Raw genomic sequence first — 22,002 nt, forward strand, 5'->3', positions numbered from 1 at the left:
TTTAAGTTGTTCTGTGCACAAGTAAATAAAGGCAAAAGTAATATTTAAGCAAAATGTAAAAATGTTTTTTTGAATGTTTAAATTTTGTATTACATTTGCTCACTTTATACCAAAGCAAATGTGTTCAAATGCATTGTTTAAAGTTCATAAATTCATTTAAAAATTGAGTTTGGCGATTCAACTTCATACCATTAAAATGCTTACATTTTCATTGTTCTCACTTCGAAAATGTTTAATGGACAAACCGATATTAGCATCTATTATTAGATATTAAGCTTGAAAAATAAATTTGTTTTACATGTGCTCAAAATATTAATGGCAAAATATTTAAACAATGTTTTATTTTGTATTAGTTTCTCAATTAACACCCAAGCAGATGTAGTTAACGCTGCTAAAATGCTTATTTGAAAACTTTTTTTTTTTTGAAAGTCCATACTTTTAATTTTAACACTTCATAGTACTCTAAATTAACATTTACATCATTTAACATTTTTTTCAAAATCATTCATGATATATGAAATGCTTACATGAAAGACATTTTTTACTGCTTGCATTTAAAAAAAATTTGACATTAATTTTATATTAGCAACAGGCTTGGCTTAAAATGTCTGCAAAAACATCCCCATTATAATTATTTATTTTTTTAAGATTCGATATTCTAGGCTGTTGTGACTTAATATTGCAGACTATAGGTTAACTGCCTCTGCAAAGAAGCATTTCACAGCGTTTTGTTTTAAATGCACAAAATGTAATTTTTTCAAAACCTTTATAAAAATTTAAAAAAAGTTAAGTTTCCAAAACCTGAACCAGTGATTACATTGAAATCCACTTGAAAATGTCCTCAGGGGAGTATAAAGACACACAATGGTTAGAAAAACATAATGGTAAGGTTAATTTTTTACACATAAGGAAAAGAACATGATAAAAGTGCAATAGTTGGCAAATGAACAGACAAATTCCAGGCAACTGTTTTCAACAACATTTTATTTGAACAAAGACTCTCCTGCAGCTCCTGAAACACAGCGATGTTCCAGTCTACTTCAGCTTCTTCTTGGGACGCAGGTTGTTGGTGTGGCCGCACTTCTTCTTGCGGCAGTTGACGGCACGTGGGTGCAGACGGGCGTAACACCTGAGAGAGAACATGGCTTCATTATCATTACATTCTCAACCATCATCAACACATGACCTGAACGAGAGTCCATCGCTAGACGTTAAAAGTGAAGCGTGCGCTCTTACTTGCGGCAGATCATCTTCTCGCAGTTGTATTTCTGGGCCAGCTGTCTGAGGGACGGCTCGATGATGCCTCCTCTGAGACGCAGCACCAGGTGGAGGGTGGACTCTGACAAAAACCACAAACATCAGCCGAATAAATACAGGAGCTCTTGAGCAACAGCAGAAGTTATGTACGTGAAAGTGGTTTTCTTTTTAAAGACAGTCCAGTGTTTACACACCTTTCTGAATGTTGTAGTCTGAAAGCGTGCGACCGTCTTCCAACTGCTTGCCAGCGAAAATCAGACGCTGCTGGTCAGGTGGGATGCCTGAGGATAAAATAAAGACATGCTAGTGCATGGAGAATGGAAAAAATACATAATAAATAAATATAAATAAAAGATGCCAGTGGCCTGAAGAAAAAATTATAATAATAAAAAAAAAACATAAAAAGACATGTTATTGGTCTGAAGAAAGACCACTAACTTACAGTTTTTCCCCTCAGCAAGCAGAGCATGATTCATTCAGCTTATATCTTTATACAGGGCTTCTGCGAGTTTTATGACAGCAAACATAAGACTTCAAGATCTTTATCAGACCAAGTAAAAATTTAAGGAATAAATCCATGGAAACACAAATCTTCCTTAGTAACTGTGTCTTGTTTTCCAGTGAAAATGTCTGGATTCTTAAATCAAGATATATTTACTTCAGAAGCAAAATGACTTAAGTTTTGTTTTCTGAGAAGGGTATAAAAATGAAGAGCGCAAATTTTTAAGACAAAAAGAAATATCTGCTCAGAAAAAGAAAAAGTTCTGAATTTGAAAATTAAATTCTCCACTGACAGACACCCATTATTGTTTAAAGCATAAACTCACTTAATTTTGTTTAATTCCTTAGAAAACATAACTTCACATCTTCAGTTTGCATCTCAAGTAAATGTATCTTGATTTAAAGATGTTTAGATATATTGTACTAGAAAATAAAAATACAGAAATATTTTTACATTTTACACACATATACACAATATTGCCAAAAGTATTGGCACCCCCTTCTAATGAACAGGTTTGACTACTTTAGTAATTTCCATGAGTACAAATCTTAATGTTTAAGCATATAATGATATTCTAGGGAATTGTGTGCTTCTAATTTTATAGCAACAGTTTGGACAGGACCCTTTTCTACTCTGTGTATAAGGCAAGGTTCAAAAAGAAATGATTGATTGAGTCAGTGTGGAAGAACTTGACTGGTCTGCAGAAAGCCAAGTCCTGATCCAAGCTGAACATCTCTGGTGTGACTTTAAATGCAGATCTTGAGCCAAAAACTCTTTAGCAAACACCAATGACTTGTACATATGTGATAGTCATTTTAGACACTTCCAAAACTGTTGCAACAGAGATGGAAATACAATTTTTAAATACATGAATTATGTTTCCATCTTTGTTGCCACAGTTTTGGAAGTGCCCTATTCTGTTCTAAAGAAGGGGGTGTCCCAATACTTTTGTCCATATAGTGTATGTACAAGTCATTGGTGTTTGTTAAAGAGTTTTTGGCTCAAGATCTACATTTAAAGTAACACCAGTTTGGATCAGGACTTGGCTTTCTGCAGACCAGTCAAGTTCTTCCGCACTGACTCAATCAATTATTTTTGAACCTTGTCTTATACACAGAGTAGAAAAGGGTCCTGTCCTAACTGTTTCTTTAAAATTAGAAGCACACAATTCCCTAGAATATCATTATATGCTTAAACATTAAGATTTGTACTCATGGAAATTACTGGTGACCCAAAACTTTAGACAATATAGTGTATATACACACAATGTATTTTGCAATACACTGAAGACTTTTAGCACCTAAAAGACATTTTAAGGCCTTCATTGGTGGAAGGGCAAATTAAGAGTTTAAGACCCTTAAAGAAACCCTGTTTTCGTTACCGCCACAGACACCAGCATCAGCTGAAGCTCATACACACCCTCCTTGTCCTGGATCTTGGCCTTCACATTCTCGATGGTGTCGCTGGGCTCGACCTCGAGGGTGATGGTCTTACCGGTCAAAGTTTTCACAAAGATCTGCATTTTGCAACTGTCACAGAGAAAAAGACACAATGTCGATGAGAGCATCACACATCAGTTCCCGATCAGCATCTGCCAAGTGCACTGATCATCACAGGAACAGAAACAGCAAAAAATATTACAATGCAATAGTTTTGTCCTGTTGAGACATTACTGGTTATTTTCATTTATACCACGTTACAATAATACATCGCTATCATCTGTAATACAACGGTAACGGTACTTCCATGATTTGAAGATGATGGCCATGTACCATGGCTTATTACAAGATATATGGTATCAAAAACACCAAATAGTGATCTAGTATCTGACTTTACTGCACATCATAAATGAGTTTTGTGTCGTTCAAACGCTGACAGGGACCCGTAACGTTACAAACTCCAGCTAACAGAATAATGCAAGCATGTTCACGTAAATATAAGCATGTTTTGTAGGTTTCTGTCGCTTTACTGTATGTTTGGTGTGAATTCAGCGTGTTTTTCTGTCAGGAGTTTCTCTCACACACATGGCAGAAGCGGCCATGACACTTCATCACGACACACTCGGCTTCAAACCACACCAACGCGTCTCAATCCACCGCATAACCAGCTTTAATCGCTCCATTCACGAACATAAACATCTTATGTAGACATTCACACAACCAGAAAGGTGAATAAGGAGAGAAAAGACGTAAAAACTACACAATCGCGCGGAGAGTAATCCTCACCCTCGCAGTCGCTGCTGATCCGGGCGGAAAGAGAACGACGCGTTTCTCGTGCGTGAAGATCGCGTGTATTTGAGCGTTGAAGCGGCTTTGCCGCCGCCTGCAGGAGCGGAGCAGAACTGCAGCGCGCCGCTGGCACTCGATGGGTTTTCAAACCAACATAAACATTTTCGCCGCTTTCATTAAGATACGAGTTCTTCAGAATCAGAGTTAAAGCACCTAAAATAAGGTGTGCGCTGGTTTTATACAAATGCATTATCGGTTTCTGCATTTCTGTGACAAGCTGTTATTTATTATGTGTATACTGTGAATCTTGGGTGAGGTTTGGTGTCTAAAACCTGCTATACATGTATGTCTGAGATTATTAATAAACATTATTAAATATGTAGAATTAAAACTGTTGTGTGATTTGTCACAATAATTTAAAATGTAATATTTATAATAATAATACACATACATACACATATATTATTAAATCTTTATTAAATTATGTTATTATTAAATCTGAAATGTAGAATAAAATGTGTGAATTGTTACAGTAATTTACAAATTAATATTTACATTAATTATATACATGCATAATATTTAATAAAAATAATTCAAAGTAAAAGTTTTTGTTTACATAATATATCTGCGTGTACTGTGTTTATTTATTATGTATATATTAATACACACACATTCAGTATATATTTTGAAAATATATACATTTATATATTTATATTATTATATTTTATATTCTATATGAATATATTTAATATATAATATATTTTTATTAAATATATACATGCATGTGTTTGTATTTACATGTACATAATAAATATACATAGTACACACTCGTATATTATGTAAACAATTTTTTATTTTGGATGCGATTAATCACGATTAATCGCTTTGGCAGCATTAACAATAATATGTCATTTTATATATATATATATATATATATATATATATTTATATTTATACATGTATATATAAAATAAAATAAAATGTAATACCTTATTATATATTAGATACAATATTAATACATATACAGTGTTGTAATTAATAAATGTTAAATTAAATATTTAAGAATATTTTTAAATGTATATATATATTTTTTAAATAAATGTATTTTTAATTATAAAATATCTTCATTACACACTATATGTGATTTGTCACAATAATTTACAATGTAATATTTATATTAATAATAAATTATATATGTAAAGTAAAATATATATATATATACAAAGAAAAGACAAGGCAAGATATTTCACAGTATATTCATATATTCTACCAGAGTACATTAAAACATATTCCATAGTGACATTCAAAATGAAATCTATATCTATATTTACAAAACAAATAATTCATTTCAAACAGAGTATTTTCATCATACAGTAAATACAGAGTATTTTCAGATAAAAGTCATTTATGGGCTACAGACTGAACATTACTGATATGGGTTTGCACTGTTGATCTGTCATGAACTAAATGCAAACGTCAGCAAGTCTTTTAATTTCCATTCAATTCTACTCTTTTAGTAGTGATATGAGGTGCGACTATTAAACAAAGAGAAATTCACCTCTACCTCTTCCTCACAAGTACTTGAGCTGGTTACTGGTGTAAATGAGTTGTCTCTGAAGTAGTGTATTTGTTTCTGATAATCTCAGTATGGATGAAGGAGTAACACGTCTCCGTCTGACCGCAGCGCTGCTATCTGGCTTTCGGCAGTCTTCTGTTCGCATTGGCTTTCTGATTAGTCAAGTTATTTAAGACACAGCTGGAGTTGAGCATCGCCAGCCTGGAGTCCAGAACCACCTTCCTCTTCCTCCAAGAAGACCGATCTTCCTCCTTCTCTTCCTCTTCCTCGTTCTCCTCCTCCTCTGGGTCACTTTCAACATCGCTGCGCTCGTCCTTGTCCAGCTGGAGCAGAGAAGGTCAAAGTCAGGCAGGTTAAAGATCTTTGGGTTTATTTGAAGTCACCAATATATGTCAGTCAAATAAATGATCACAATGTGCAATGCTTTTGAAATTAGTTCATATAATAAAAAAAAGAGAGAAAAGTTCCTTTGAGCACAAATCACACTGGCAAATCAGATGTTGTGTTATGTATGCAACAGTGTTGTAGTTAACTAAAACTAAAAGTAATAAAAAAAAAATTTTGAAACTGAAATGCATAAAATAAAATGCAAACATTAAAAAAAATAAATTTAAAAATTTAAACAAAAATTAGAAATGTTTTTAACTAACTGAAATAATTCAAGTTGACCTACTGATCTTAATAAAACTGAAATAAAAGCTAAAGCTAAATAGAAAAATAAAACACAAAATGAATAAAAATGACAAAAAACACTGAATTAAACTAAACTAAGATTAAAATTAAACTGAAAATATACAAATAAAATTCACCAAAATAAATAATTTAAATTAATTTAAAATGACTAAAATTATAACTGAAATAAAAATAATTAAAGCTAAAGAGAAACATATATATATATATATATATATATACATAAAAACTAATAGAAATGACAAAACCACATAACAAAAGTACTAAAACTTAATTAAAATTTACAATATATGAAAATAAAAGTAAAATGAACTGAAATAAATAATTTAAGTTGAAGTTCTAAAATTACTGAAACTAAAAATAAAAATAAATAAATAAATAAATATGAAAAAGCACAAAATTAATTAAACACAAATAATAATAGAACTAACTCAAATAAATAATTTAAGTTTACTAAAATTAAGAATGAAATTAAAATCAATTAAAGCTAAAAGAAATATATATAAAAACTAAAAGTAATAAAATGACAGAAGCACTGCAAAATTACAAAATTTTAACTAAAGTTGTTTGTTTTTAATTAAAACTAACAATATAAATGTAAATAAAATAAATAATTTAATTTGAAGTTCTAAAATTACTGAAACTAAAAATAAATAATAAAAATAAATAAATTAAACATACAAATAATAATAAAACTAACTGAAATAAATAATTTAAGTTGAAATTCTAAAATTAAAACTAAAACTGAAATAAAAATAAATTAATGCCAAATAGAAATATATGTATAAAAAACTAAAACTAATAAAAAAGACAAAAGCACATAACAGAACTACAAAAACTTAAACTACAATTAAACTGAAAATATAAAAATAAAAGCTTATTCACAATATCAATAAATACTCTGACAGTATATATAATACTTAAAAATCCACTGTTAGGTAATTTAATTCAGACATACGAGTGTCTACATCGTTTCTGGGACATGCAGATATGATGCACGGAAGGATTGACTTACTTTTCCTAAGAAGAGAAACTTGTAGATCATTCTGAGGATGAGATAAGCCCAATAAATGTGCAGCGCCTGCAGCACCAGCAGCAGCGCATTAAAGAAATAATATCCCATAAAGGGCTCAAACACTTCCATTGACAAAACCAGAGTGGTGTAGATGATCCTATACAGGAGAGAAAACACACACACACACACACACACACACTGCTTAAACACTGAGAAAAACAATGCACAGGAACCAAATCTAAGAGCAGCCTATTTCTATTACAGCAACTGAAATAGATAATGTGACATTAAAAGTGAAGTGTTTTGAAATAGAAACTGAAGACAATGTCATCTGATACTTCATGATTTAAAGAGTTTAAAGTTCTTACTTGCTGGGAAACACAACCAGGCGTGTAACCAGGAATACAGCAGCAAAAATCACAAATAACGAATCGCAAGTTTTCTTCCAGCCGGCATAGTTAAACATTTTGGCAGACTGTGGAAAAACCAGAGACATTTTGTTGAGCTACTATTTTAGCTAAATTTGAACTAAATTACAATATAACTTAAACTTATACAGTTTTAGTTTTAATACATTTCCAACAAAGCTGGGCAGTGATCAAAAAGTATTTGCTTGATCTTTAAAATGTTGTAAGGGGCTTTTTGTAGTTATGTATTTGTTTTTATTTTAAGTTGTTAACGGTTTCTTCTCTTTCTTTCTTTCTTCTTTTATTTATTTTAAGCTGTCTCTGTTTTTTTCCATTTTGTATGGTTATTTATTTATCCATTTTTTAAAATTGATTTAGTTTTTAAGTATTAATATTTTAAGTAAATGCTATGCGTATATTGTTATGTTTATAAAAAGTTCAATGAAAACAGTTAAAAAGAAACAAACTAAAATGAGAAATGTTTTGGCAAATAACAAATAAAGTTGAAACTAGAATTACTCAAATTAAACTGAAATAATTAAAGCTAAATAGCAATATATATATATATATATATATATATATATATATATATATAATATACATATGTGTATATGTGAAAATATACACATAAAAATAAAAATGAAATAATTTAAAACAAAAATTTGAAATGTTTCCTTAGCAACTAGCTGAATAAATAAAGTTGAAATACTAAAATTACTAAAACTGAATTGAAAATAAATTATATATACATATGTCTGCATCAAAAGAAATTTACAAAAGTGATTTTATGTCCTAAAAGCACATTAAATGTAAGTAAAGTGTCTACTTTTAAGGTTTCAAATAAGTTTTTGGAGAATAAAATGTCAAAATTTAGTTGAAATAATGTTACATTGTCATTCAGTGTAACACAGTATTTATGTAAAAATTCAAACAACATGTTTAGTCTGACTTGTACATATTAAAATATATAAAAGGGAGCATATTACATTTTATTGTGTTTTAAATGAGTAAAAAATTCTTACTGACAAATGGGCAAAACCTAGGATTTTTAGGCAAATTTTAAAAATGTAAAATTACAACTAATTTGTATTTGGGGTGAAAGTAATTAGTCTTTTAATATGTCATAAATTGATTTTTGTTGTAAATATTCCTGACAAGATTGTTACACTGAATGACATTTTAGTGGGTGTCTTCTGTAAATCAGGGAAAATGTATGATAATTATTTTTTGGGCTCAGAAAAACGAAAACAAAATTGCAATTAAATTAAACAGAAAACATTTTTATTTTTGGGGGGAAAACAACAGCAATTTAAAGCAGTATTACACTTATTGTTTTTATGCTTAAACCCTTTTTCGTCATTGACCATATATATATATATATATATATATATATATACATATATATATATATTTTAGTGCTGTCAAATGATTAATCGTGACTAATTGCATCCAAAATAAAAGTTTTATTTACATAATATATGTGTGTGTACTGTGTATATTTATTATGTATATATAAATACACACATACAGTATATATTTTGAAAATATTTACATGTATTTACATGTATATTTTATATTCATATAATTTATATTATATATAAATATATTTAATATATATACATAACATTTTTCTTAAAAATATACATGCATGGGTGTGTATTTATATATACATAATAAATATACACAGTATACACACATATATTATGTGAACAACATCACTTAAATTTGACAGCACTAATATATATATATATATATATATATATATATATATATATATATATATATAATTAAATGATAACAAAGAAAATTAAGAAAAGACAAAAAATACTAAAACTTTAATTAAAATTAAACTGAAAATATACAAACTAACATAAATAAATAAATTAAGTTGAAGTTGTACATTTTAAGTTGTGAAACCACATAAAAATCCAAATTTCTCTGAAGCACAAAACGTCATAAAGCCAAAACAAAGTGTAAAGGTCACTGCGAACGGTGACCCAGGAACAGGTTTGACTTCAACAGGAAACAGGAGTGAAGTCATCAGATGGTGATATGTTTGGGGATTTTCCCAGCCGTGTTAGACTCATTGTTTCTGAGCATGAATGCGTGACTCGGCGGTTGAGATCGTACCTCCAGCAGGAAGTCAGAGGAGTCGTGGACGAGCATCACCAGGGTCCCGATCCGAATGTAGTTGGAGCAGTATGAGAAACCCAGCAAGAAGATGGTGGCGAAATGATGGACGATCTGTTCTTTAAAATCCTAAAGCAGAATTAATGGAAAAGGACAAAAGAATATCAGTAACTGGTTTTATGGTGGGCGGTACTGACAGGAAATTAAACCTGAAACAACCGAACGACAAATCCGTCTGGACAATAGATAATGTACTGCTGACACACTCAAGGAAGAAAACCACACACGAAATCTCTTTCATTTCCCAACCCTTCAAGTGTTTAAAGAAACTGTTCACACACAAATGAAAATTTGCTTAAAAATGTGCTCACCTCGGGCCATCCGAGATGAGTTTGTTTCTTCATCAGATTCGGAGAAATGTAGCAGTGCATCAGTGTCTCAGCAATGGATGCTCTGCAGTGAATGGGTGCCGTCAGAATGAGAGTCCAAACAGCTGATAAAAACATCACAATAATCCACACCACTCCAGTCCATCAGTTAACATCTGGAGAAGACAAAAGCTGAAACAAATCCAGCATTAAGACATTTTAACTTCAAACTACTGCTTCCGGCTAAAATATGAGTCCATAATTCATATTAATCCTTCCTCCAGTGAAAAGGTGCATCTCCTGTTGTCTCTCACATCAAAATCCAGCCACGTATTTGTTTAGAGCTGTTTTGGACTGTAAACAGTGCTTGATCTGCAGATTTCTCTCCTGATTCAGACCAGAACACTTTTTCACTGGAGGAAGCGTTATTATGGATTATGGACTCGTATTTTAGCCAGAAGCAGTAGTTTGAAGTTAAAAATGTCTTGATGATGGATTTGTTTCAGCTTTTGTCTTCTCCAGATGTTAACTGATGGTTTTCTTTTTATCAGCTGTTTGGACTCTCATTCTGACGGCACCCATTCACTGCAGAGGAAACATCAGTGAGCAAGTGATGCAATGACACGTTTCTTCTAATCTGATGAAGAAACAAACTCATCTACATCTTGAATGGACTGAGGGTGAGCACATTTTCAGAAAATGTTCATTTTTGGGCGAAATTTAAACTCAAGTTGTGTGGAAATGCTGTCATTTTCCTTGATATTACAGGTAGATTTTTTTCTGGGATACATACAGGCCCATATTTATCACTGTCATAGAGTGATGAATTTCTCTTTAACTTCTCCAACGCAGCAATGAGATCAAATGCAGAGCAAATGGAGACCTTTACACATTTTCTCAGATGTTTCTCCTCTAAAAGACTCAGTAACCTGATTTCAAACAAGGTCTTAAACTGTGCTCAAGAGATGAACGTCTCAATTAAAAGACAGAGATCTCAATATGAACTCTTAATGGATGACAACTGTTGTTCTCCAAAGGAGGAACTAAACATAAAAGTGTGATATTAAAATGAAATGCAACTAAAAACTCAATTAGGTCTCCACTGAGCAATAATATGTTACTCTGCGTGACATTCGTATAATAAATTATTAAATATTATGAAAGAATGTTCAAATCACAGGTGAGCAGCTAGCAAAGTAAATAATTGAGCAGCTCTAAAAGGACATTCGTTTTGAAAGAGAAACTCTGACCAGGTAACACACAAAGGGTTTTGCGTAACACGAGGTCATCATAAAACATTCAGAAAGCAAATAACTCCCCTGTGGGACACTATTGTGTGAGATCTTACTTTTCTCTTGACGTCCACAGACACACAGAGCAGCAGTGACCAGTAGAAGCCCAGCTCAAGCATGTAGTACCAGTAATGAACGTCCTGAACCGGCTAGAGACACAAACACAGGACCTGAGTGAAAACAGGGCTCACAGCAAAGAATACACACATTTCATCACCTCTACGCAGGGTTATTATAGGGAACTAAAACCATTAAAAAGCTTTTTCATTGCTTGAAATACAATAAACTTTAAAAAAATTAAAAATAAAAAACTCAAAAGTTGCCAAGGCAACATCTCGCATTTTAATTACTAATTTTTCATTTTCATTTAGCTTAACTTGATGTACTAAAATTACTAAAACTAAAACTAAAATTTATAAATACCACACAGACATACTTACACAAATAATAATAGTAGTAATAATAATAATAAACAAATACAATTGACCAGAAAATCACTAAAACGAACTAAAATGGAAAATATAAAAATTCATCAACACTAATTTTAGGAATTTAAGCAGAAGCATTTTTAAAATTATGAGAAATATCAATTTAACTTTTGACTGCAATTGTAAATATGTTATCAAAACCAGCATCTATACGAAGAAATGTTGTAATTTTTCTTGATATTACAGGTAGATTTTTCTGATTATGCTAAAATATGACTCATATAGGCACAAACCTGCAGTATGAGTCTAATATATATTTCTGTACATAACGTTTTTGAAAGAGTCTCCTCTGTTCACCAGGCCTGCATTCATTTGATCAGAAATACTGTAAAAAATTGTGAAATATTATTAAAATTTCAAATATCTGTTTTCTAAGTGAATATATTGTAAAATGTAATTTATTCCTGTGATCGAAGCTGAATTTTCAGCATCATTACTCCAGTCTTCAGCGTCACATGATTCTTCAGAAATCATTCTAATATACTGATTTCCTGCTCGAGAAACATTTCTGATTATTATCAATGTTGAAAACACTTGCGCTGCTGAATATCTTTGAGAAAACTTAAGACACATTTTATTTTTCAGGATTCTCTAAAGAATAGAAAGTTCAAAAGAACAGCATTTATTTGAAATGGACATTTTTTGTAACATTATAAATGTCTTTACTGATCAATTTAATGCATCCTCGCTGAACAAAGGTAAAAAAATAAAACAAAACTTAAGAATCTAGTCTGATTTTGCGTATGGAGTCTCTGCATGCTGCGTGTACATGAAGTATTCTGTGTGTAATACAGACAGGTGAGCTCACCTGTTGAGGAAATCCTCTCCAGCACTCTCTCTGATCCCAGAACCACGGCGTCTATGAGGAAAACAAACACTGCGGTCACTTTCACACAACCGCCATTAAAATCAAACACCGACAACAAAACTACTTCCTTTAAGCGTCTGACAACAAAAGAGCCAGTCATACAGTGAAAAGCACACCGAGTCCCGAGGGCCTGTGTTGTGTTTCAGAAAAACATTAGAACTGTGTGCGTGCAAAACAACAAAGCTCAGGCTTGTTCAAGCTCTCCTTCGTGTTGCTTTAAAGCGTTTAAGGCTTCTGAGTAAACCAGACTTTAACTAGGGGACCCTAATTAGGAGACGACTCAAAAGACACCAACCCCAAGACACATTTGGGTTCACAAGGGAATAAAACTTCAAATGTCTACTCACGTTAATTAAAGACGCCAATCCTGCGGTGAAAGCAACCAGGTAGAACACAAACCTCCAGCTGGGGAAACAAAAGATAAGTTACTCTGGTAAAAAATAAAAAAACTGATTTACTACACAGCCCTGCATCTTGAAAAACCATTTCCACTTTTTTTGGGCAAAATTTGATGATGCTGAGTTCAAAAATATCAATGTTTTTTCACAAAATAAGAATGAAGGTTTTTCAAATGTTATCTATTTGCATCAGCTTTAATGCACATGTCAAAGTAACAAAAGCAGTCAAATGTCAAAAGTTTTTTGATCAAATAAATGCAGCCTTGATGAGCATTTTTTTAATATATATCAATGCTGAACTTTATATCTAAAACTAGTTTAAACAACATTTCCGTAGTTATTTTATAATTCATTTAATAACTACATAAATGCTGTAACAATTAAAATGGAGTTACTTTATAATTCCATTTCACACGCTCATATTTATTGAGAGACTACATGGACAACTGTTTAAATGGTAATGGATTAAAAGTGTTACTTAAGATTTTTGTAGAGATAAGTGTATTTTGACGATGAAGTGATTTGATTTATTGACTTCCAAAAAGCCCCAATATTATTATAAAGTAAGAATGAAGGTTTTGCAAATTTTACATAGATTTAATAACATAAAAAAAGCAGTCAATGTCAAAAGAAGTATTTAAAATACATGATTTAACTTACAATCTTCATTTAATATGCATTTGACGCAATTTACAAAATTAGCATTTATTGCATTTTTTCACAAAATCTGTCATTTTCTGTTTGGATGCAGCAAAAAACATCAGGCTCATGTTTGCGTTTTCTTCATCACTGGACATAATTCTGCCCTTGAAATCATGATTATGCATAAAAAAATGTCATGCATTATGGGCTGAGAACGGAACAGATAGTTGTGATGTGGCTCAGATTCAGACAGGAATCGAGTGTTTGTGATGTTTTTTCTGCTGATTAAGGAGAATATGAACCTGACAAATGCTTGTCGAAAGCAAAATGCGACAAAATGCATCATATTTTGAGTGAAAGTGTGACGTGCTCCAGCGAAACAGACACTAGTTTTGGAATCAGCAGCACAAAATGAGCAGATACAGTATGCTGCAGGGCCATGTGATCAGTTCTCTGTGGAGCTATGATTGTGATATTATCAAAAGCAAATGCCTGAGGTGAATTTACCTGGCCTCGCAAAACTTCTTACTGTTGCTGGGTCTGTCCAGGTTCCTGCGGTTACGAAACCAGGTCTCCACTTGTCTGTGAGTCAGGTGGCACTGGTTAACCAGGCTGGTGATCTCGCTCTAGATGGATTAATGCAGAGTGACATGAGGCATTATTTCACAATGGACAATAAAAGTTCTGGTTAAATAGAATAGGTCTAATTGCAGCATCTGTGATAATGATTACCACAGATTATAACTCATGCCTGAGCATGTGAAGTAAACAAACTGCCACTTTACAAGTTTTTACTAGTCTTTTCCCAAATAATCCTCATTACAAAGACCCATAAAACAGAAACACACACACATTTAAAAATTCAGTGATAAAAATATTTACCTGAATAATTATATAATTTAATAATTAATTTACTATTATAATTATTATCTATTAATATAATACTATTTCTAAACATTTATTAATTAATAATTCACATAAATCTAAAATAACATTTTTAATTAAATGTAATTATTAAATGTATTATTATTAATTTAATTTATTATATTATATTATATATTTTTATTATGCATATTTATTAAATTTATTATATTATTATATTTAATATATTTAAAATATATGAATCAATAATTTGTGTATGAAACATATGAAACAATTGTTTTAATTGATCAAAAGAGTAGTTTTGAGTTGCATAAATGTCTAATGAAATTTAACCGATAACTGTTTTGTTTTGTATGTTTTATATAGAAGTGAATAAAAAGGCAAAATAAGCTTCTGATTTAGACTTTAGCTTTTGAGCTATTTTTATTCAGTTTTCATTTTAATTTTAGTTCGTTTTAGCATTTTTGTTATGTGCTTTTCTCGTTTTAATTATTTTTTAATATATTTCAGTGTAGCTTTAATTTATTTTTATTTCAGTTTTCATTTTAATTTTAGTAATTTTACTATGTGCTTTTGTCATTTGTTTTTATTTCAGTTTTAGTAATTACTTCCACTTAAACTGGTTGCCAAGACAACATTCCTAATTTTATTTTTCTAGCTTTATTTAAATCCTTAAAAGTTATTTTTAATAGTTTTAGTTAACAATAACAATGTGACAAAAATGCTTTTTCATCGGCCATAAATATAATATAATTTAATGAATAAAATAAAAAGGTAAAATAAGCTTATACTTCAGCCTACACCTTTTTCAGTTATATAAATATTATTTATAATTACAAAGGAATGGTGTGTGAGAGCCAAAAAACAAACATACAGGAGAATACCAGTAAGATATACGCTACTAACCATAAAGCCTATTTACAGCAAACTCATCCATAGAAATTATGTAAATTATAACCAGAAATTCATCTGTCAAGAAAAACAAAGACATTATAATAATGAAATGAACTCCAGAAAAAGACGCTAACTGGCAACACAATGGATCCACGTCCAAAAGAAATGTCAACACTATCAGGTTCCTTACAACACACTGTTTGTGCAGCTTTCTCTTGCATTATGAAATATACATGCATATTTCCTTTCCTCACTACCTTCATAAGCTTCATACGAACTGAATTCATTTCAGATAAAGTCGATTTTAAATCATTAAAGACATTAAATCATATTTTTGGCTTAAATAACCAGTTCAATTCAATCACATGAAGCACATTTTTATGTCACCTGTAGCATTTGTCATACTGCAACGCATTTCTTGCTCTTTGAATCAAGCTTCATTAATCAGAGAGATAACGATCAGCACAATTAAAGACTTGTTCTGAGCTGCCCATGTGCCTGTTAAAAACGCATTGGCTCTCTTCCCGTGTGTGGTTACACATCCACACACTCGTTTACAAAGCACTGTGGGATTTACCAGGAAAGGAAGATGCAAAACAACAACTTTTGGAGAATAATCTCTCAGTGTATATTTGCATAAATGCAAGTAGATTCATACGTGTGTTTAATGTGTGTTTGTACGAGTGCAGGTGTTAGTTTACTTCAGGGACGAATCCGTCCCCAGATATTAGTGGATGTGTTCAAAGCGAAGGGTTTCTTAATTATTAAAAGATGTTTCTTAAATTCTAATAATGCTTCTTAAATTATACAGGATTCAATACCATTTTGTAATGACAAAATAATAATATTTCAATTATAAAAATCAGAAATATATTTCTATTGCAAAAATAAAATTGTACTGTAGAATATAAAATATCTGTCCCCAGATATTTGTGGATTTAAAGGTAAAAATGATTCATACATAAAATTGTTTCTTAAATTCTAAAAGATGGTGCCAAAATAGTGTATTATTTATATACTTTTATAGCATTATAGTTTTTACACTGTATAATATTTTATAGTGTATAGTATTTTATAGAATTATACAGTATATTTATATAATATTATATTATATAATAGTATTTATTCATATTTTTATTCAGCTTTCATTTGAATTTTAATTAGTTTTAGTAATTTTGTTATGTGCTTTTGTCATTTTTATTATTTGTATATATTTTACTGTAGCTTTTATTTATTTTAATTTTTGTTTTAATTTTAGTTAGTTTTTTGTTACGTGTGTTTGCATTTTTATTTTATTTTTATTTTTCAATTGAGCTTTTATTTATTTTTATTTTGGTTTTTGTTTTGTATCTAATATTTAGCTTTATTTAAATTACTGAAAATGATTTTAATAGTTTTATTTACACTGGGCTGAATTATTTTTTTTTTCAATAGCTAATGCCAAATAGCATATAATAATAATAATAATAATAATATATTGTATATACATATATGTTCATATTCAATTATATATATTTTATTTGTAATGCATCTTTATAATACTCAAAGCACAAAAACACATTAAAAAATAATACATAATAATACATGACAATATTAAAAAATATATATTTAAATATTAAAAACATTCAATTTCTGATATAAACAACAGATGTCTATGGTATGTCCTCACTTAGATTGCTCAGTAAATCTGTGTATGTGTGTGTGTGTGTGTGTGTGTGTGTGTGTGTGTGTGTACTCACCTGTGTCGGCTGTCTGCTGTTTTTAGTGTAAAATGCCTCTAAATTTGGGGCAGGAGCGACTTTCAACCGAACCTGATCTTTCACTCCTAAAACTCTGCTGAGAGGAAGCGCCACACGTCTGCAAGAGAGAGAGAGAGATGGGAAAGAAAGCATTCAGGACACAAGATGCATTTCATCAATGTCTTTTTGTGACTAAACGAGACCTTTATTCACATCCTCACAGAAAGTAAGAGCATGCATTGATCACAGGTTACTCAGGAGGAGATTGTACATCGAAATGCAATTATGATTATTGTTTAATATTACCTACACAAACACTGTTATTGTATATGAATATGTTTGCATTGGTTGGACTTTAATTAGACGTGGAAATGGTGATCAATGGTGGGTGAAACAGGTCACAGCATCAGCTGACATGACAGGCTCTTTGTGTTGCTATAGCGATCAGCTGCTGCAGCAACGACACACACACACACTGCGTCTGCCTGCTTCTGTTTGTTAATAAAGCGTCTCCCTCCCTTCCTATAACACACCAGCCTTCATCTGCACCCTCTGGCTACACATACACACACACACACACACACACACACATGTTTGTTTTTCTATACTTGTGAGGACTTTCATAGACTTCTATTGTTTTATACTGTACAAACTGTATGTGCTATTGCCCTACACCTAAACCTACCCCTTACAGGAGACTTTCTGCATTTTTACAATTTCAAAAAAACGTTGTTTACTTTATTTTTAAACTGGTTTTACAAATTAGGACGTCCCCAAAGGGAGGTTTTTGGAGATTTTGTCAGGTTTAGCTCACACACACACACATGATACACAGAAACACACACCTGCTTGCCGTGCCGTCACGCACAAAGACAGGTGTAAAGTTACAGCACAGCAGACGCCAGACGCGCAAAACTAAACAAAGAGACTGATTGCATTCAGAGATACAGCAGATTCAAGCGTGCATACTAAACATTCAAGCACACATGCATGAGAGAGACTAGTGGAATACTAACAAGTAACAAACAACTCAGTTAGCAGTACAGAAAGAGCACTGAGCACTGAGACACGTCCCAAAATAAAGTAAAATCATGACTAGATGTTTACCTTTTTGAAGAAAATGCTATGGTCTTCTGAATGGTTTTATGCATGATGCACAAATTGTTCTGCTAACAAATTATTTTATTATATTATTTAGTGATGGTGTCAGGGTATTTTGATATATAGTGTGATGATTCAGATCATCACAGATTCTGAGTCACGTACCTTAAACAAGGACAAAAACTAAGGACAGCTTGTTATTTATTCTCATTCAATAGGACGATACAATAATAATAATAATAATAATTATTATTATTATTATTCAATATATTTTGGATTATTATTTAAATATAAAAATCAAACAAATCAATAAAGACATATATTGCTATTCCAACAGTAATATTTTATTGAAAAATAAATTTAGGAAAAATAAATAAATAAATAAGTAATAATTATACCAATTATTATTATTCAAAATAATGTTTATTTTATATAAATTATAAAAATCAAACACATCAATAAAGAAACATATCATTATTTCAATAATACTATTGTGGTGTAAAATATTAAAAAGTATTTAAGTATTTACTATTAAATATTTAATAATAATAATAATAATACTATTATTATTATTTATTTTTATTCAAATAATATTTTATTGCATTATTATTTAAATTGACAAATTAAACAAATCAATAAAGAAACATTACTCTTGCAATAATAACATTGTACTGTAAAATAAACTTTTGTATTTAATAATAATAATAATACATGTATTATTATTAGTTGTATTATTATTATTGAACATAATATTATTTGTTATTTAAATAATAAAAATCAAGCAGGTCAATTAAAAATATATGTGTCTTGGAATAATAATAAACTTTAAAATGTACACAATTTTGTATGTATTATTATTATTATTATTATTATCAATAATAATAATAATGGGTCATATTCAGGCAGAAAATATAGGGGGGAAATTCACATCCCTGCTCAAAGAATGCCCAAAAAATACTGTTGTACTTTTTGTAATTTAACTTGTATTCTGTTATTAATTCATTAATTACATCTAAAGCCCTCAGGACCTGATAAAGTCATCAGTCACCTCTCAAAAGCGTAACGAAGCATGATGAATCCCAGAGCTAGAGGCAGAGCCAGGAGCAGATCCCGCGGGAGAGGACGCCGAGAGCCCTCCATCTTCTCCATATCTGCCCAGCTGATTCCCGGAGGAAGCCAGTACTCCTGCTTCCAGAGCCACTGACTGATCTGCTCCATCCTTCAGAGGCAGAAACAAAATACACAGCTCTTCAATTACTGGGAAAGCACTCAATTCATGGGAAAAACTTAGCATAAATGCCTTACAAACCGTTCTGTGCTGATTCTATGGCACAGTGATACTCTCAGATGACTGGATCGGTGGTGCTGAATGATTATCATATTCATATACCACGTAACATTTCCACACTTTAGTCCTGACCAATGAATTTCCATGTCTTTTCCATGACCTTTCCAATCATTCATGATTACTGGATGAGGATTGATTTTTTTAGAAATCATTTTTTTCAGAGATTGGGGAGGATTTCCATGCTCAAATTGTTTGAAATAATATAATTATTGATCTTTTTATTATACTTATTTTATTTTACTAATTATTTTTTCTATAATATTTTAAACCCAGATTTTTGCATATATCAAATATGTACATTAAACCAAGTGTTTGCAAACTTTTTTATGCTAAAGACCTCCAAACGCTCGTGACCCCGTTCATAAATATAAAGAAGGCTGTATATTTTTATGAGTAGAAATGCATTTATACTGTGTGAGAAAAATATTCAATATAATATTATTGAGACAATTAAATCCAATTTTCCAAAATTAAATAATTGACCTTTACATTGTTACATTTTTACATTGCTTTATATTGTTGTGTAAATATTACATAATATAAACCAAGGTATTTTCATATGTGTGATGATTACTAATATTATTATTCAAAATAATATTTTATTTGATTATTATTTAAATACTTACTTCCAAAAAAAAAGAGAAGAAAAAAAATGATTCACTGAATTTACTAAAACATTTTAAGGTAAGTGGTTGCAATCAATTCATTTTAGCTACATTTAAATAAACAAATTTAGTTGACTAACTTTCAACAAAATTTGTTTATTTAATAAATTGAATGCAACCACTTACCTTAAAAAAATTTAGTATCATTTTTTTTTCAGTGATGTTGCTATCATAATAATTTTAAAAAAAAGTTAAAATATTATCAGGAATATATTTAGATTTTTTAAATTAATTTGACATTAACAATTTCTTAAATACTTTTTCAACAAAGATTTTTATTTTAGAAAAAAAAAAAAATCATGAGAAAAATAAAAAATATATAAAAATAATTGCAAATAACTTCCTGATTTCTAACCAGTCTTTATAAAGCAAAACCATTACTAAATTAATTATTAATATGAACATTACATTTTGTAAATTGTGAATGTGAATGTAAGCATATGTTAAACCTGTTTCAGTATATTTTTTTAAATACACAACTTGGACAGCCATAAAAATCCAACCAAACAAACAAACAAAAAAATTTTTAAATGAAATTTTGACCCCACATTTGAAACCCTGTATTACACAATTAGGTCCATTACAGACAAACACAAACACATTTATCTGATGTACCAAGAGAAAAGTCATCATGCCCATCAGATAAATCATTGCACATGTACTGTCAGTTATCTTTCTCGTCTGTATTAAATGTTTTTCACAGCACACCTGCTGGAACACACCTGACCGACAGATGACTGCTGATATCTGCTTAAACAACGACACATTCTTGCTCACGAGAAATAAACAATCTTCAGCACGTTTATAGTCATGAGACACATTCATAACATCAGGCATTACAAAATCAACAAATCCTACAGGGAAATGTCTAATACCTGCTTATGTCCTCTGCCGGATGAAGATGATGGTGATATTGGCTGTGATGGTGTGTGATGATATGCGCAGTTCTGATCAGCGGATTTTACGCAAATTAATTTCCATGGAGAGACTTGCATTCAGAATCTTGCTCATAAAACAATCGCCGCCCAATCGCAATGCAAAAAAAAAAAAAAAAAAATACTACATTACAAAATATTTAAATAATCTGCATACGACATTCTCTGCAGCCTGCCCTTGGTACCGTTGCGGTAAATTATTTAGAAATAAATATCCAATAAAAATAAACCGGAAGATCCGAATCCTTTCGCTCCGGAATCCTACACCTTGAGATGAATGTGAAAAATAAATGCTGAGGTTCGTGATGTCCGTCTGATAAAAGTGAGACCGACCGTCTGCTCTTTACTAGAGACTGTTGTCCGTCTGTGGGTGTGTCGAGACGCCTATTGGTCCAGGAGATGATGCTCGGAAGTCCGAGTCGTTTAGGCGATTCGGTTCTTTTGAACTGCTCGTTTCTGATGGGCGCAATCTTTCAAACGATTCATTAAACGGAATCGGCTCGTTTGCTAATCGGACAAAGCTTTCCATCAAATACAGTACAAACAGACATAATTCTTATCCTTTCTATAGCCTAAG

At 31.0% G+C, this 22,002-nt stretch overlaps 2 protein-coding genes across 2 annotated transcripts; both read right to left on the bottom strand.

The window, feature by feature from the left end:
• Positions 1 to 967: 967 nt before the first annotated feature.
• On the bottom strand, positions 968 to 4,034 carry uba52 (ubiquitin A-52 residue ribosomal protein fusion product 1). Its single transcript, XM_058765444.1, has 5 exons — positions 3,985 to 4,034; positions 3,179 to 3,288; positions 1,452 to 1,538; positions 1,237 to 1,339; positions 968 to 1,129 (listed from the first exon to the last, which is right to left on the bottom strand). Exons 2-5 carry the CDS (start codon positions 3,279 to 3,281, stop codon positions 1,036 to 1,038), a joined length of 387 nt encoding a protein of 128 aa, XP_058621427.1. The 5' UTR covers positions 3,282 to 3,288; positions 3,985 to 4,034; the 3' UTR covers positions 968 to 1,035.
• A 1,193-nt stretch (positions 4,035 to 5,227) lies between these two features.
• Positions 5,228 to 21,784, bottom strand: cers4b (ceramide synthase 4b). Its single transcript, XM_058793199.1, has 11 exons — positions 21,366 to 21,784; positions 19,526 to 19,696; positions 17,377 to 17,494; positions 14,369 to 14,487; positions 13,169 to 13,226; positions 12,762 to 12,812; positions 11,522 to 11,614; positions 9,806 to 9,934; positions 7,637 to 7,743; positions 7,269 to 7,425; positions 5,228 to 5,886 (listed from the first exon to the last, which is right to left on the bottom strand). Exons 2-11 carry the CDS (start codon positions 19,693 to 19,695, stop codon positions 5,677 to 5,679), a joined length of 1,212 nt encoding a protein of 403 aa, XP_058649182.1. The 5' UTR covers position 19,696; positions 21,366 to 21,784; the 3' UTR covers positions 5,228 to 5,676.
• Positions 21,785 to 22,002: the final 218 nt, after the last annotated feature.

Source organism: Onychostoma macrolepis, chromosome 02 (genome assembly GCF_012432095.1).
Source record: "Onychostoma macrolepis isolate SWU-2019 chromosome 02, ASM1243209v1, whole genome shotgun sequence".
NCBI lineage: Eukaryota > Metazoa > Chordata > Actinopteri > Cypriniformes > Cyprinidae > Onychostoma > Onychostoma macrolepis.

Bases quoted from the DNA above. Each gene is read 5' to 3' on its own strand.
- uba52 (XM_058765444.1), bottom strand. From the start codon at position 3,281: ATGCAGATCTTTGTGAAAACTTTGACCGGTAAGACCATCACCCTCGAG. The intron at 1,539-3,178 runs GTGTGTATGAGC...TTTTATCCTCAG, and splicing joins CAAGATCCAGGACAAGGAGG to GCATCCCACCTGACCAGCAG. The intron at 1,340-1,451 runs GTGTGTAAACAC...GGTTTTTGTCAG, and splicing joins AGACTACAACATTCAGAAAG to AGTCCACCCTCCACCTGGTG.
- cers4b (XM_058793199.1), bottom strand. From the start codon at position 19,695: ATGGAGCAGATCAGTCAGTGGCTCTGGAAGCAGGAGTACTGGCTTCCT. The intron at 14,488-17,376 runs GTGAGTACACAC...TAATCCATCTAG, and splicing joins ACAGCAGACAGCCGACACAG to AGCGAGATCACCAGCCTGGT. The intron at 7,744-9,805 runs GTACGATCTCAA...GTTTTTCCACAG, and splicing joins CCTCTGACTTCCTGCTGGAG to TCTGCCAAAATGTTTAACTA.